This window comes from Scardinius erythrophthalmus (assembly GCF_964197995.2).
Source record: "Scardinius erythrophthalmus genome assembly, chromosome: 1".
In the NCBI taxonomy this organism is placed as follows: domain Eukaryota; kingdom Metazoa; phylum Chordata; class Actinopteri; order Cypriniformes; family Leuciscidae; genus Scardinius; species Scardinius erythrophthalmus.
The window spans coordinates 42,126,792-42,141,852 of record NC_138221.1 but is presented as its reverse complement, the minus strand read 5'-3'; the positions used below and the strand labels follow the sequence as shown (position 1 = coordinate 42,141,852).

Sequence of the window (15,061 nt, the reverse complement as noted above, 5' to 3'; positions counted from 1 at the left end):
AAGATAGCAATGTGCTAAAATGTTTTCTCCTGTGTGTTCATTTGTTTTTAATTAACTTTGCACTTTTTGCACGATGCAATCCAGAAAAAAATAAATAAAAATGACATATACAGTATATATATTATAGACTTCCGTATGCGGCCAGCCACCTTCTTGCTCGTTTACCATATTTAAGCACTCAGAGAAATATGTAAATCTGGTTTAACCCTTCTTTATTAAGACATGGTGTGATTTCAATATGGTTCACATTTATTTGGTCTGCTGTCACTGCTTCACAGTTTCATCCCCCAATAAATTGATAACACAAGCTCATGAAATAACAATGATACACTGCAATAAACTTGACATTTGGGCAGTTGCGAAAAAATTGCTTGCCAATGTGTTACGCTTTCAAAACCCTTAATATCACAACAGATCATCAAGTGCACATTTCATCATATTTTCAGTTGTGTTGGGACAACACTCAAAATCACAAAGAACCCTTTTCACTATACAAAATAAGTGTTTCATCTATATAAATGTTTCATGCATCTCTTCTTGTTCAGTTTATTTGTCTATCATTTTATCTAACTGATCTTCATGGTTTATCAATGAATAATTTACATCCAGACATAGATTCTAATTCCATATATATAGGTTCTGTAAAATCTATGTTCTCATTGTTCTCATATTACAATCATCTTGCTGCAGTGAAAGCACGAGGTCAGGTTTTGGAAGAATGATTAATTGTGTAACAAGTGTGATCAAGTTTGGATTATTGTACTACTTGTGGAAATAGTACCAAAGTCAGTAAAAAAAACTAATGTGCTTTCTCTTATAAGAGTATTTCTCTTATAATTAATATTATGCAATATTATCTCATTTTGTAGTCTATAATATTCAAACTAAGTAAAGGATTCCTTGAGCTAAAGGGGTTTTGAATTGAAGTCTTTCTTTTGTAGACTAATATAGCTCTGCTTTTCTCAACATTACAACAAAAAGCGGGTACATTATCTGTGACTTATACACCCTCAGAATTCCCATCTGCCCAGACCAGACTCGCAAAACTATCAGAGCACATCTGGCATGTACCTTTGGAAAAAACAAAACAGGTTCGCATCTGCTACGTGATCTTGCATGTTGAGACAAGTGAGTAAATCAGTCAGCCTTTACACGGCATTTTCTGATTCTAATCACTGACTGTGTATCCCGAGGACACCTAACAAGAAAGAATAATCCCACAAGTCTAATTACTGTTTGTTGAGATGGCGATATGTTAGGACATTTAACAGATGAATGGTCTACAACATGAGCACTTAATGTTAAGTGTATTTCACACATTATAAAACATTACAGCAAAAAATTCAATTCAAAAGCATACGGAGCATGATATCTGATCTAATCGAAAAAATATACAAGACAAACTAAAATATTTCCTCAATAAAATACAATTTTCATATTACATAGTTTTTCATAAAAATAATGGCATTTTTTAATAATTTTTTTTTTTTTAGTTTGACAACGAACACAGCTATACAACATAGTTCAAAACATAATAATAATGAATAATTTCTGACTCTCAGTCTTTATTCATCTTTTTCTCATGTTTTCTCAATAGAATTCATAAAAGTATAGAATAGAACAGCATAGTTCTAATAGGGGCACATTGTAACGCAGTGTTACAACATGCCCCACCTGCACATCTGGGATTTAAACCCTGCTAGTGTCTTCTAGTTAGCGAAGCATTAAAGAACCATATCAACTGTTAAATAACATATTGGAGATTAAAATAATAGCAGATTTGTCTAATTTAAAATAAACACCACAAATAGAGACGAAAAAGACATTCTCTTTTGGTATGGAAAATAAATGTTCAGTGATATCTTCCAAAGATTTCTGAAGAGAATTTTTTCTCTATATAGTGTTGATATGGGCTAGTAAATACACTTAGTTCCGTCTTGCTAGCATGTGTGGAGGTATTTAAAACCAGGGTGTTACAACTAGCCCCGCATTAGGTTGTGCCCCGCTCTCCCCTACTTTTACCGTATATCTATGACGTTTTTTTTCTTGTATAAATAGTGCGAGTAGTGTGTTCACACTGAAAATTCCACATAGAAAAACTGCACTTTTAATACCTGGATGATGCACTTAATTAAAGGAGTAGTTTACTTTAAAATGAAAATTCTGTCATCATATACTCACCCTAATGTTGTTTCAAACCTGTATGAATTTCTTTCTTCTGCTGAACAGAAAGGAAGATATTTAGAAGAATATCAGTAACCAGGCAGTTTCTGGGTCCCATTGACTTCCATATGGAAGAACAAAAGAAATTCATACAGTTTTGAAACAACATGAGGGTGAGTATATGATGACAGAATTTTCATTTTAAAGTGGAGTATCCCTTTAACAGGTGAAAAAAACGCAGTGTGGAATGTTGGACACTTCATGAACTAAACTGTCACAGCTTTAATTACGTAGTGGAGAGGAGGGGCCATCAGACTCTGACAATAATTGACAAATTACCCTATAAAATTCATAAACTACACGGATGAGTAGCCTGCATGTTGCAGAAGTACATAGTGTATATGTGCATATAGCATAGCTAAGTGCAACATATATGACAAAAGAAGTGTATCAGAATTCACAGTACTCATTAAAGAGTAGGTAAAAAGTACCCGGAGGACCTTCTTCAGGTGAGTTTCTGAAGTGTGCATTGATGGACACTTTACTATACACTTTACAAGATTTTGAACAAGGTCCTGAGCCATTGCTGAGCGCCGCCCGTGTGTGGACACTCATAATGTGTTCGAAGCTGCGCTTCTCGTCCGGTGTGCGACCACCCTTCTGTCAGCTAAACAATTACATTAAACATTAAGTCAGCTACACTGTTTACTTCTGGATATTATATTTTATTCACAGCCATCATTTGTAGTAGCAGGGTTCTCAAGTTTGATCAAAAGCTTGGAGTGAGATCACATGCGGTTGGGGGAGGAGCCATAATGGAGCCCCGCCCCCACATGTTCCCACCCCCCAATTTTACCCATTGTTCATAATTAACCAGCACAAATTGAAATCATAACAATTGGTAAATCTGATAAATGACATAGCAATTCATCACATCAAATATACTCTTTAATGTTATATTTCAAAATTACAAATAAGTTATACAAAAATATAACAAATTGCTCCAAACAGTTTGGAAAAACAAATATTTTTGCATTTTGAATGTGTCTAGTTGAAATGGTATAATGATTATTGTGTGGTGGGACATTGTGAACAAATGACATATTACAGTATTGTTAAGGGGTGTGTGTACACACGCTTATGAAATGTGTTTTGTGTTGTAAGTGTTTGAAAAATACAAATGCAATGGCAATGATTAATGTATGTTTTGACAGGATATAAAATATTACCCAGAGCACTCTGCTTTAATACATGTAGCCTTAATGTAACTAGAAAGACTATTAATACAGTATAGGCCTAATATATAATTTAAAATAAAATAAATCAATTTTAATTAATTTAAAATAAAATGAAGAAATACATCTTCATTCCTTCCCATACCCACTAACATTTCCCTTAGTTTCAGATAACGTAAGCTAGCCAAACTGAGCCAAATCTTCTGGCCTGGTTGCAAAGTACGTTAGTTGTAGAGTTTTTGACTGCATCAATAATAATGTATACGATGGGCTATATATTAAATGTTCTAGTCTAAAAATGTTAGACGAGCTTTCTTCCAACCAACTTACCTTCTCCATCATTCACGACGTGTTTTCGCGCGACGTTGTTGGTTACCTAGTAACGAACGTACGGTGGCCGAGAATCTTCCGTCAACTTTCGCGCATAGACATCATCATATAATATCTATGTGTTCGCGCATCTATGTTGCCTATTAACGAATGCAATCTGGCCGAGATACATGCTGGCGGCAGGAAACTTCACTTTGTGTGCCCGCGTCTCGTATACAACGTTATATTATAAAGCTTGCAGGACAACTTGGTTGGCATTGCCTTTTCAGCGTTAGAAATACACAATGTGGCGTGTGAGCGTGTGAACTGGTTGAATTGCGTGTGTCTCACGGCCAATGCGTGAGACTTGAGAACCCTGTAGTAGCCTATTCACAAACTGTTTGCTCAAGCGTAGAGTTTTTTCGGAGTTCACTGTGTAGCCTGCTCCCTGAATTGTCGCGTTTGTGGGTGGTAACTGAATCTGTAAGTCAGCTACACTGTTTATTTCTGAATATTATATTTTATTCTGGTGTGCTTATAACGTTATCGCTACTGTGTAATAGTAGTCTGCTATTCACCGACTAAACATAACCTATTCAATGCGTTCACAGTCTCTTTTAATGCCATCATTTGTAGTAGCCTATAGCATAGCGTTTTCTCAGAGTTCACTGTGTAGCCTGCTCCCTCAATCGTGTAGTTCAGTTTTCCATATTGTATGTCATTATGTCAGTATCAATATTTGTTTCGAACCATGCACAAATAAAAATGTCACTGAACTTTTGCTGTGTAATTGTAACAATGAGCACTCAAACACACCTAACCAACAATCACTAAAAACACACACAAAAACTGATTTTGCACGGGCACTTCGCACTAGTATTTTAAATAATAATGATGTGAATGTGGTGACTATGTCCAATTTAACTTTTGAGAGATAGTCTATAAGTTCCATTAGTATTTCAGAATCAGTGGAAAATTTGGGAAAAAGTGTAAAATATTTTGAACATTGACTGTAAATTCACATTTTTATTGTTTCATTCTGCTTTCTAAAAATGGAAATCATAAGATGAATCACTATTATTTTATTCTATTGTCAGCACTAGTTTTTAACATTAAAATGAACAATATCTGCAGTAGGCCTATTAAAAATGGTTTCGCTTCGTCTTTGCAGTGCAGATATTTTCAAAAAAAAAAAAAATTCGTAAAAACATAGAACATGAATATGTTTCCTATCAATTTTTTTTCAGTAAAAAGATTAATAATTTATTTTGGTTTTGCTATTTATAGGCTATTTATCAATATGTTTCAAAAACAGCATGTTGTCTGTCTTTACAGTATTATAAAGTAAAACATGTACAAAGTCTGTTGAAATGTATGATATATTTTAGGAGAGCGTCCCACAGGGGACTAGGCTATATAAAAAAGTTTTCTAAAGCTCCTTTCTAGACATTACAACCAGAGGTGGACGAAGTACACAACTTCCTTACTTGAGTGAAAGTACAGATACTACTGGTCAAATATTACTCCGTTACAAGTAAAAGTTGTAAATACCTATTTTTACTTAAGTAAAAGTAGAGAAGTACTCGTTTTTAAAAGTACTTAAGTATCAAAAGTAAAAAGTAAATGTCAATGCATTGTTTTATTATTGTTGCATTGTTGTGTGTAATACTTACAGTACCTTATGCCTCTGCTATGCCTGCACTTATATCAATATCACATTTATTTCTAGAACATAGTTCCAGTAGTGGGATTGAATGTGAGATTGAATAAGTCCCTCAATAACGTCCACAATGGTTTCAGACACCCAAATGGCTGTTCCCTCAAATATTGCCCTATTTAAAGTTTTTTGGCTTTTAGTATAAATATGTTTGCCTTACTGTTATCTATAAGCAAGTGTGCTCCAAAAAAGTGACAAAATTCGCATTTAGAAAACCAAACCCAACGTTGAAAATGAAAATCAGGTTTATGTCAGAAACCAATGTCAGATTGACATTGATCTCCAACATTGGACAGACATTATATTGTGGTTGAAAATGAAAATCGGGGTTGATGTCAGAAACCAACATCAGTCGGGTTCTGACGTCCACCCGACGTTCATTTTCAACCAAAATGCAACCCCTGCAACCAAAATCATCCACTGACTGATGTTACTTTCTACTCAAGGACCTTGATAAAATTGTAGTGGAGTAAAAAGTAAGATATTTGTCTTTCAAATGTAGTGAAGTTAAAGTAAAAAGTTTTCAGAAAAAATAATACTCAAGTAAAGTACAGATACTCAAAAGGTGTACTTAAGTACAGTACTCAAGTAAATGTACTTTGTTACTGTCCACCTCTGATTACAACAGATTGCAACTGTGAGTGTAGTCTAGCACGTGCAAGCTCGTCCTCTATCAAGGTGTCCGCGGCCGCGCGCTCTATATTATTTCAATGCCCTCCAGCACGTTTTCAACATCCCGGAAGAATGACGAATATGAACAATAAGTTCACAGCGTCTGACAAATCCGCTCCTGTTCAGACCCTGATAGACTCATCTTTCTCCGCTCTCTGTTTCTGTCTCGCTCAACAAAAACTTCGCAGAGACTATTAGAAAAAATGAATGTATTTTACTGGCACGGGCTCAGTAAAAACACGGTTGTCTTGGTTTTCGTGTTGAGCGCCGCTCGTTGCTGTCAAACGTTTAATTTGGATGTGAAGTATGCAGTCGTCAAAGAGGGGAACGCAGGCAGTTTGTTTGGACTTTCTGTTGCACTTCACGAGCAGGTCGTAGGAGAGAAGAGACACCTGTAAGTAGCCTATATTATTTCAATGTAAATTACCTGACCTCATGTGTCAAATGTCATAAGAAGAACAAGATCTTCTCACGGATGTGCACCTGTTGAGCGTTTGATCTCTGCATTAACGTTGTTTTATTAAGTTATTTTTATGTAGGTCAATCACGCCTATTTTTCACAGATTTATTTAGTTATGCACGAATACATTTCAAATGCGATTTATACGAAACGTTACCTGAATGTATGATTTGTTTTATACGATGATCATATTTTCCATTTTTGAATTAAAGGAATAGTTCACCCACTATTAAAGGAATAGTTCACCCACTATTGAAAATTCTGTCATATTTTACTCACCCTCAAGTTGTTCCAAACCTGTGTGCAATTTCTTTCTTCTGCAGAACACGAAAGAGGATATTTTGAAGAATGTCGGAAACTAAACAGTTGATGGACCCACAGTATTTTTTTTTTCCATTCTACGGAAGACAGTGGGGTCCATCAACTATTGGGTAAACCAAATTCTTCAAAATATCTTTTGTGTTCAGCAGAAGAAAGAAATGCATACAGGTTTGGAATAACTTGAGAGTGAGTAAACGATGACAATTTTTATTTTTGGGTGAACTATTCCTTTAAAAGTCATTTTAATAATGTTTTATGGGTTTAAGTAAAACAATATTGGTGGTGTAATTAAAATTAAAAATGTAATTAAAAATAGATCCTTAATGTAACAATTGCATCTTATTGTGCAAACTACATTCTTTTCTGTTCTGGCTTGATGATATGAAGATGAAATCATGAAAATGTTATGTGTGACATTGTGCATGTCTGAATGCTTTGGTCATCTTCTTGTTTAAGTTTTTGTGCCATTGAATTAACTCGATTAACTGAGGTAAATGATTAACACGAAAGGTCCATTTCACAAGAGGATATGAGACACACTTGCAGAGGCTGGGCAGGTCATGCACCTGCTTGTCTAATGTTTTATAGCCGTTATGGTTGCTACAACAAACTTCGCCTTCTTTGTTCTAAAAAACTGTAGCTTAAATATTTAGTTTGAGATTTGATACTGAAATGTAGTGATGAATGAAAGTCCTGATGGATACTGCTGGCCAAAAGGTCAGGAATAACATCTGTGAAATGCGCATAATAACTGAATAAATGAAAATAAACCAAATAAGATGTTAGTTAAGGCCTTCTGAGTTGTACACATTGACCAATAACCCCCTGCTGTAGTCAAATATCTAACCAGCTGATCATTTACAGTTGTCGGTAAGTTCCTCTGAGACCCATTTGCTGATGACTGAAGCAGTAGATTTAGCTTTGTAATTCACTTATTTATGATTCTCTCTAAATGAATGGGAGCTTATGAGTGCTGTGAGACCTGTATTGCCAGCCTCTTAAGGCAATATCTAGTACGGAGCCTTCCAGTGAGTTAGCATGCAAGAAGACTGAACTCAACAACAATATCATATTATCTGCAGTCTAACAGCTATAAAATAATTTTATAGTGTGACATAACATTTTTGATAAATATGCTCGGTGGGAGGAGTAGAAAAACACCACCTTTGCAGAAAATGCGAGTAAGTGCTGGTTTGCACTCAATGCTGCTTTTTCATATCCCCAGGAAATAATAATTCCACAGTCGAAAGCCAGCCGTGTTACTGAATTGACTCACACATGCAGGCTGTTTTTACGAATGGATATAATGCCCTTATACAGCCCAATTGAAAAAAATTTAAACGAAAGAGCATTTGAGCATATAAACAATAAATGTGACCATAACAGAGCAAAATAACAATTTGTGGCTCAGGGAAAATACTTTGGCGCTTTGTGGCTTTTTATTTTAAACAGAGGTATTTCTGAAGCATGTTACTTGCTGACAGATATATGGTGTTATAACAGAATACCCTGACTTTTCAATTTAGTCATCAGTTATATGAAGGAGCCACAAGGATAAACATGTTGAAAACCACAACACATTAAAGACTCTTATATATAAAGGCCTAAAGCAATATACAAAATGAAACCTATCCAATCTTAAAATGTGTCTCATGTTATATGGGTGTGATTTCTGCAAGCACAATAGAGATAATCAAATCGTCTGATTTAATTTTATAATGATTTGATTTGACTGCAAGTAGGACACACAACGTACATAGAATGAAGTAAAGCAGACTAAATAAATCATATGACATGTCTTTTCATTGTTAACAGATGTAAGAAACTATCCCACAAGAGAGTAGTGATGGCTCATTTCCCTCCGGGGTCTATGAATGTTTTACTCTCAAAAGCAGTGTGGTGTAAATGTTTGCTGTTTGTCATATGTAGTGCGACTAATGTTCAAACAAAGGAGAAACCGAGTTTCTCCGAGAAACAGATTCAGTGTTTGCCTCTGCCCTTGTCATTGTCCTAGAGGAGTCATCCCAAGCTAATGTGAAGCTGTCTGTGTTGCTAAATAAATTGTCTGGTGACTTCCTGATTGCTTGTCATTGAACCTCAAAGGAAGAGCACTGCATTTATCTGCTACCCTGCATCTTTCAAGGGTTGGAGCTAATTTAAAATTGAGAAGAAAGCTCTTAAATTGTTGTGGAAACATCTGTCTTTTTGTACTAAGGGTTAGGATTTTAATTCGTAATTTGGAGGAGTTTGCTTTCACATATTGAGAAGATACTTCCCTGTCCCGGTTTATGATTTATGTACGCATAAACTGTTCAGAGGTCCTCCTGATCTTATCTGCACTGACAAAGGACAATTTGAGAACCGAGATAGTCGCGATGATATTAATTGGACTGGCTAGACATTCATCATCTTGTCGAACACATAAAGGACTGGCTCAGTGACACACAAGGACGTCCTGTGTGTTCTGTCTTCCTGTGGCCTGATCTTAGGTCATTTGTGTCATGCACTCTCATAGGCTAATTACCTGTTTCCTTCATGTAGCAGACAGCGGCTTTAGCTAGAGCAGCAGAACTGCTTCTTTAGCACTGCCTGTGTGCTGAAAGTTCAGTGCAGTTCTTCATGACCACAGACCACAACTCATCATGTTTAAGTTCTCTGGGAAACCACAAGCTGAAATTCGCACGACTGAGGTCCAGCTGCAGGATGAACAACTGCAGCAAATGCTTAAAGCTACCATGTAAGCTTTAAAGGGGGGGTACAATGGTGTTTCATGTATTCAGAGTTGTTTACACTGTTAAAGAGATGGATTCTCATGCTAAACATAAAATATATATATATATATATATATATATATTGGACGAATAACGGAGAATTTCTGTGCCGAAAATCTTACTTCCGGGTTGGTGCAAGTTTCGGCTGGTTTTTTTTCGATCGTGGATCTAATGACGTAGATGAGAGTGGAACTCCTTATATGAGCATTTCTCTCGGAAAAGCGCGCCCGCGCACACGTCGACCAGAGGAGAGCGAGACCGCGCACATCAACGCGCTTCAACAGGAAATCATCGGCGCCCGCGCTGCATAGGATTTGTTCAAGAATGTCTCCAAAAAAGTGTGTATTTGGATGTGAGGGAAAGCTTACCGTGTTCAGCTTTCCAAAGAACCCAGTGTTACAGGAACAGTGGATGCAGTTTGTTTTTCCGGGGCAGCAACGGAGTGTAGGAAGTCCGGTTGTGTGTTCTGGTCATTTCAGTGACGAATGTTTTATTAACAAGGCCCAGGTCGACGCTGGATTTGCAAATCGTTTGCTATTAAAACGTGGAGCGGTCCCAGTGATAAAAGACCCCAGTCATGTAAGTACAACTGGATCAGATTTCTGTCTTTTGCTGGAAATCAAGCACTACTCTATAGCTCCGCCTCCAGGACCTCGGCTTTTCCCGGAGAGAATCGGAAAGCTGTTTTTTCTTTTAAAATTATAATAAAACTAAACACTTTTTGGAGATATTAAGGATGCACTACTACTCTATAGGTACTCAAGATTAACATGAGATTAGGTGAAACTGTGCATGTTATGTACCCTTTAAGCATTTGCTGCAGTTGTTCAGCCTAGGGCTGCACGTTTTCAAGTTTTTCATTAACCGTTAACCGAGGCCCTTAGCGGTTGCGCGCCGCAACCCCGAGATAGGCGTAATTTGCGGGTGGGACATGTCTCCACCACTATATTGTCCCCACCACTTTTGAAACATCTCGCGGCACGAATACCAATACAAATAAACAAAACATCTCCAGTTAAATAGCAGAGCATTCATTTCGTTCGTTTTTTTTTAGGTGATCTAGCACTGAAATGTTTTGTTTTGTTTTTTAAATGAAGTGATCAAAGTGCTCGTTGCCGCTGCGATCGAGAAGGGTCTTGTAAAACGTGCTGAGGTATTAATAATTCGTGGCCACGAAACAATTCAACTGAATATTCACCAATTCACAAAAAAAAGGAATAAAAAGCTGTACGAGAATAGTCGGCCTTCACTGAAGAGCTATCTTCACATGTAAGAAAAACAGTTTAATAATTATTATTAATTCGTGGCCATGAAACAATTCACCTGAATATTCACCAATTCACAAAAAAATAGGTCTTTAGCATTCACTAATTAATAGTATCAAATTGTTTTTGGCCACGTTGTAATTCGTTAAATCAAAATGAGGGAGGGAATTAGTTCAACGTGTCCACGATTTATTAAAACGAGGGAACAAATAAGTCGTCGTAACAACTAATTATTTAGATCAGTGGACAGGGCCGTGGCTGCGTTCCAGTCCAAAATTGTCATGCCCTTCACTTGCTAACTTCCCTTCGTCTCGTTCACTCGGATGTACGTCATTGCGAGTGCCCACTACTGGCGGAAACTGCAATGGGCTGAACTGGAACGTCCTAAGCCCTTGATCACTTGGAATCAGCTGTGGAGTTGATTTATTATTTACATTTTTTTCCCTTTAAGAATTTGTTTAATGCAGCATCCAAATGTTTATAGGTGTGTTTGGGTTGTTTTAAATTTAAAAAAAATTATAATTAATATATCATAGAGTTGTTTGTGTGGTGGTGATTAGACGAGATATGCGGTGACGTCACAATCGTGTTGCATTGTGGGACATATAGGTGCCTGAAGTGTACATTTGAACCAGACTCGCTCCCTCGGTCAAAATCGAGGGAACGAGGGTCTGTCCATATAAACTTCCCTCGTCCACTTCACGAAGTGGAACGCACTTCAAAATGGCGGCAGGGATTCCCCCGAGGGGAAGTGCTTAGGGAAGTTCGCAAGTGCGTGTCTAAAAGTGGACTGGAACGCAGCACGTGACGCACTCACCGCCTTCAAACAACACGAGCGCTCTCTCTCCCTCGCGCATATCAACACAATAGTAAAAGGTCGGAAGACCGATTGTGTTTTATAGATTAATAGTTTGTTCATATAAAGTGTTTGATTAGCAAGTACATGTTTAGAAAATGCATAATACAAATTGTATGGGTTAATGTAACGGTAAACGGACTCTGCGGGTAAAACTGTTGTGATGAAACTGCGGGTGCGCGGGGTAAAACTGCTGGGGTAAAGCTGTGGCTCTGCAGACAGATATTATTGTGCTGCGATCAGTGGCGCGGATACTATGTTTGTTTCTGGCTCGCGCACAGCCTTCACTCTCGGACGCGCGCTTTCTTTGCCCGCTTTATATTAGAAAACTGGTCTAGCGGTCTCTGGTGGTGCAAAAATGTATTACAACTAAATTCACGCCATTGACGCCACTTAAAGGGATAATTCAGGATTTAGCATTAAGCTTTGTATTAGTAGAAAACCTGTAGTATTTTCGAATTACCATGCTTTCCACCCTCATATCCCCCTGAGACAAGAGATTTATGTATTTTTTGTCTGGAAAAAATCCTCCGATGACGCAAGAATCGTCATTTTGCGTCATCGGAGGATTTTCTGGCCAGAGGCTAAAGACTACAGCCAGTAGATGGCGTTGTTCCGCATGTTTTCAGCCCGCCCATAGAGGGATCTCACTCACAGAATGTACACACAGTGTCAGCCGTCTTTCTTTGGAAGCTAAGCTAGCAGGCTCTTGTTCTGTGGAGAAAGCTGAATAGTAGGAGAAAGCTGAGTAAGTAGGGGTTACCTCCTCCTTTTCCCGGACTTGTCCGGCGGGCGAGATCGTTCAAAATGTCCGGGATTCAGCTTTTGCTTTCTGCGGTCGCCATTCATTGTTTACATGCACACCTTTTGTTACAATCTAACTGAATTCATTCCGATTGGTGAATCTGAATGTAGTGTTTACATGAACGCTAAACAAGTGATCGGTTGATGTGCGTTTTACCATTGCTAAGAAAATTCCTGCTCCTCCGTGAGAGATACAAGACCCGGCGCGTCTCAGTAATGACGCCACCGGCCTCGCGCCGTTCTCCCGCGGCCGTCAGCCTCGTCCTGCTCGCCACAGTAAACATGATGAATGAATGGCGACTGTAGAACGCAAAAGCCGAATCCCGGACATTTTGGCCGATCTGTAAATCCCTGGCAAACTCATCACGTAGACTAGCTAGCCTTGTTGTTGTTTTCAACTGTACACTCTTACCGGTAGGCGTGGCCTCCTAAGGCAGCGAAGCAAGTGCATTCTGGGAGTTGTTGTCTTTCATCCACATAAGCCAAAAATACATTTTCTGGCTTTTCTCAGTCTAGAAAGCTCCAAATTCAAAAAATTCTTCACATTTCTTCTACTTAAATGACCTATTTTAAATACACATTTATCTTCCCAGAGGTGAAGTAACCCTTTAACCGAGCAAAATGTTTCACTCGGTTACGCAATTTTTAACGGTTAATCGGTTAACCATGGACACCCCTAGTTCAGCCTATAGATGGACCTCAGTTGTGCGAATGATGGATGACTCGATCCTGTCAGAAGATGCATAGCAAGGTCGCTGTGGGTAAATGGTAAAGTGCATCTGCTTTCTTTGTTTAATCTGTTAGTCTCCCAGGATGACTTTGAAAATGGCTTGATATAGTTGTTCAAGAGTGCAGGGTTGATCAATGGCTATTATATATATATATATATATATAATATATGTATGTATGTATATATATATATATATATATATATATATATATATATATATATATATATATATATATATACATATATATATATACAGTGAGGAAAATAAGTATTTGAACACCCTGCTATTTTGCAAGTTCTCCCACTTGGAAATCATGGAGGGGTCTGAAATTGTCATCGTAGGTGCATGTCCACTGTGAGAGACATAATCTAAAAAAAAAAATCCAGAAATCACAATATATGATTTTTTAACTATTTATTTGTATGATACAGCTGCAAATAAGTATTTGAACACCTGTCTATCAGCTAGAATTCTGACCCTCAAAGACCTGTTAGTCTGCCTTTAAAATGTACACCTCCACTCCATTTATTATCCTAAATTAGATGCACCTGTTTGAGGTCATTAGCTGCATAAAGACACCTGTCCACCCCATACAATCAGTAAGAATCCAACTACTAACATGGCCAAGACCAAAGAGCTGTCCAAAGACACTAGAGACAAAATTGTACACCTCCACAATGCTGGAAAGGGCTACGGGGAAATTGCCAAGCAGCTTGGTGAAAAAAGGTCCACTGTTGGAGCAATCATTAGAAAATGGAAGAAGCTAAACATGACTGTCAATCTCCCTCGGACTGGGGCTCCATGCAAGATCTCACCTCGTGGGGTCTCAATGATCCTAAGAAAGGTGAGAAATCAGCCCAGAACTACACGGGAGGAGCTGGTCAATGACCTGAAAAGAGCTGGGACCACCGTTTCCAAGGTTACTGTTGGTAATACACTAAGACGTCTTGGTTTGAAATCATGCATGGCACGGAAGGTTCCCAGCACATGTCAAGACCCGTCTTAAGTTTGCCAATGACAATTTGGATGATCCAGAGGAGTCATGGGAGAAAGTCATGTGGTCAGATAGAACTTTTTGGTCATAATTCCACTAAACGTGTTTGGAGGAAGAAGAATGATGAGTACCATCCCAAAAACACCATCCCTACTGTGAAGCATGGGGGTGGTAGCATCATGCTTTGGGGGTGTTTTTCTGCACATGGGACAGGGCGACTGCACTGTATTAAGGAGAGGATGACCGGGGCCATGTATTGCGAGATTTTGGGGAACAACCTCCTTCCCTCAGTTAGAGCATTGAAGATGGGTCGAGGCTGGGTCTTCTAACATGACAATGACCCGAAGCACACAGCCAGGATAACCAAGGAGTGGCTCTGTAAGAAGCATATCAAGGTTCTGGTGTGGCCTAGCCAGTCTCCAGACCTAAACCCTATAGAGAATCTTTGGAGGGAGCTCAAACTCCATGTTTCTCAGCGACAGCCCAGAAACCTGACTGATCTAGAGAAGATCTGTGTGGAGGAGTGGGCCAAAATCCCTCCTGCAGTGTGTGCAAACCTGGTTAAAAACTGCAGGAAACGTTTGACCTCTGTAGTTGCAAACAAAGGCTACTGTACCAAATATTAAAGGGGTCATATAATGGTACATGCACTTTTACAAGTTGATTGCACTGAAATGTCTGTTGGCAGTGCCTGTACACAACCATCCTATCATGATAAAAATCCATCCAGTGGTTTTGTTTTAATCTCCTTATATGTTTGACC

At 38.2% G+C, this 15,061-nt stretch overlaps 1 protein-coding gene across 1 annotated transcript in view; it reads left to right on the top strand.

Annotated features, from left to right (window-relative positions):
• The first annotated feature begins 6,052 nt into the window (after positions 1 to 6,052).
• itga3a (integrin, alpha 3a) overlaps positions 6,053 to 15,061 on the top strand; it is a 44,060-nt gene continuing 35,051 nt past the window's right edge. Inside the window, 1 exon segment of the mRNA XM_081372206.1 lies at positions 6,053 to 6,490. Within this exon segment, the coding sequence (XP_081228332.1) occupies positions 6,300 to 6,490 (191 nt within the window). The 5' untranslated portion in view covers positions 6,053 to 6,299.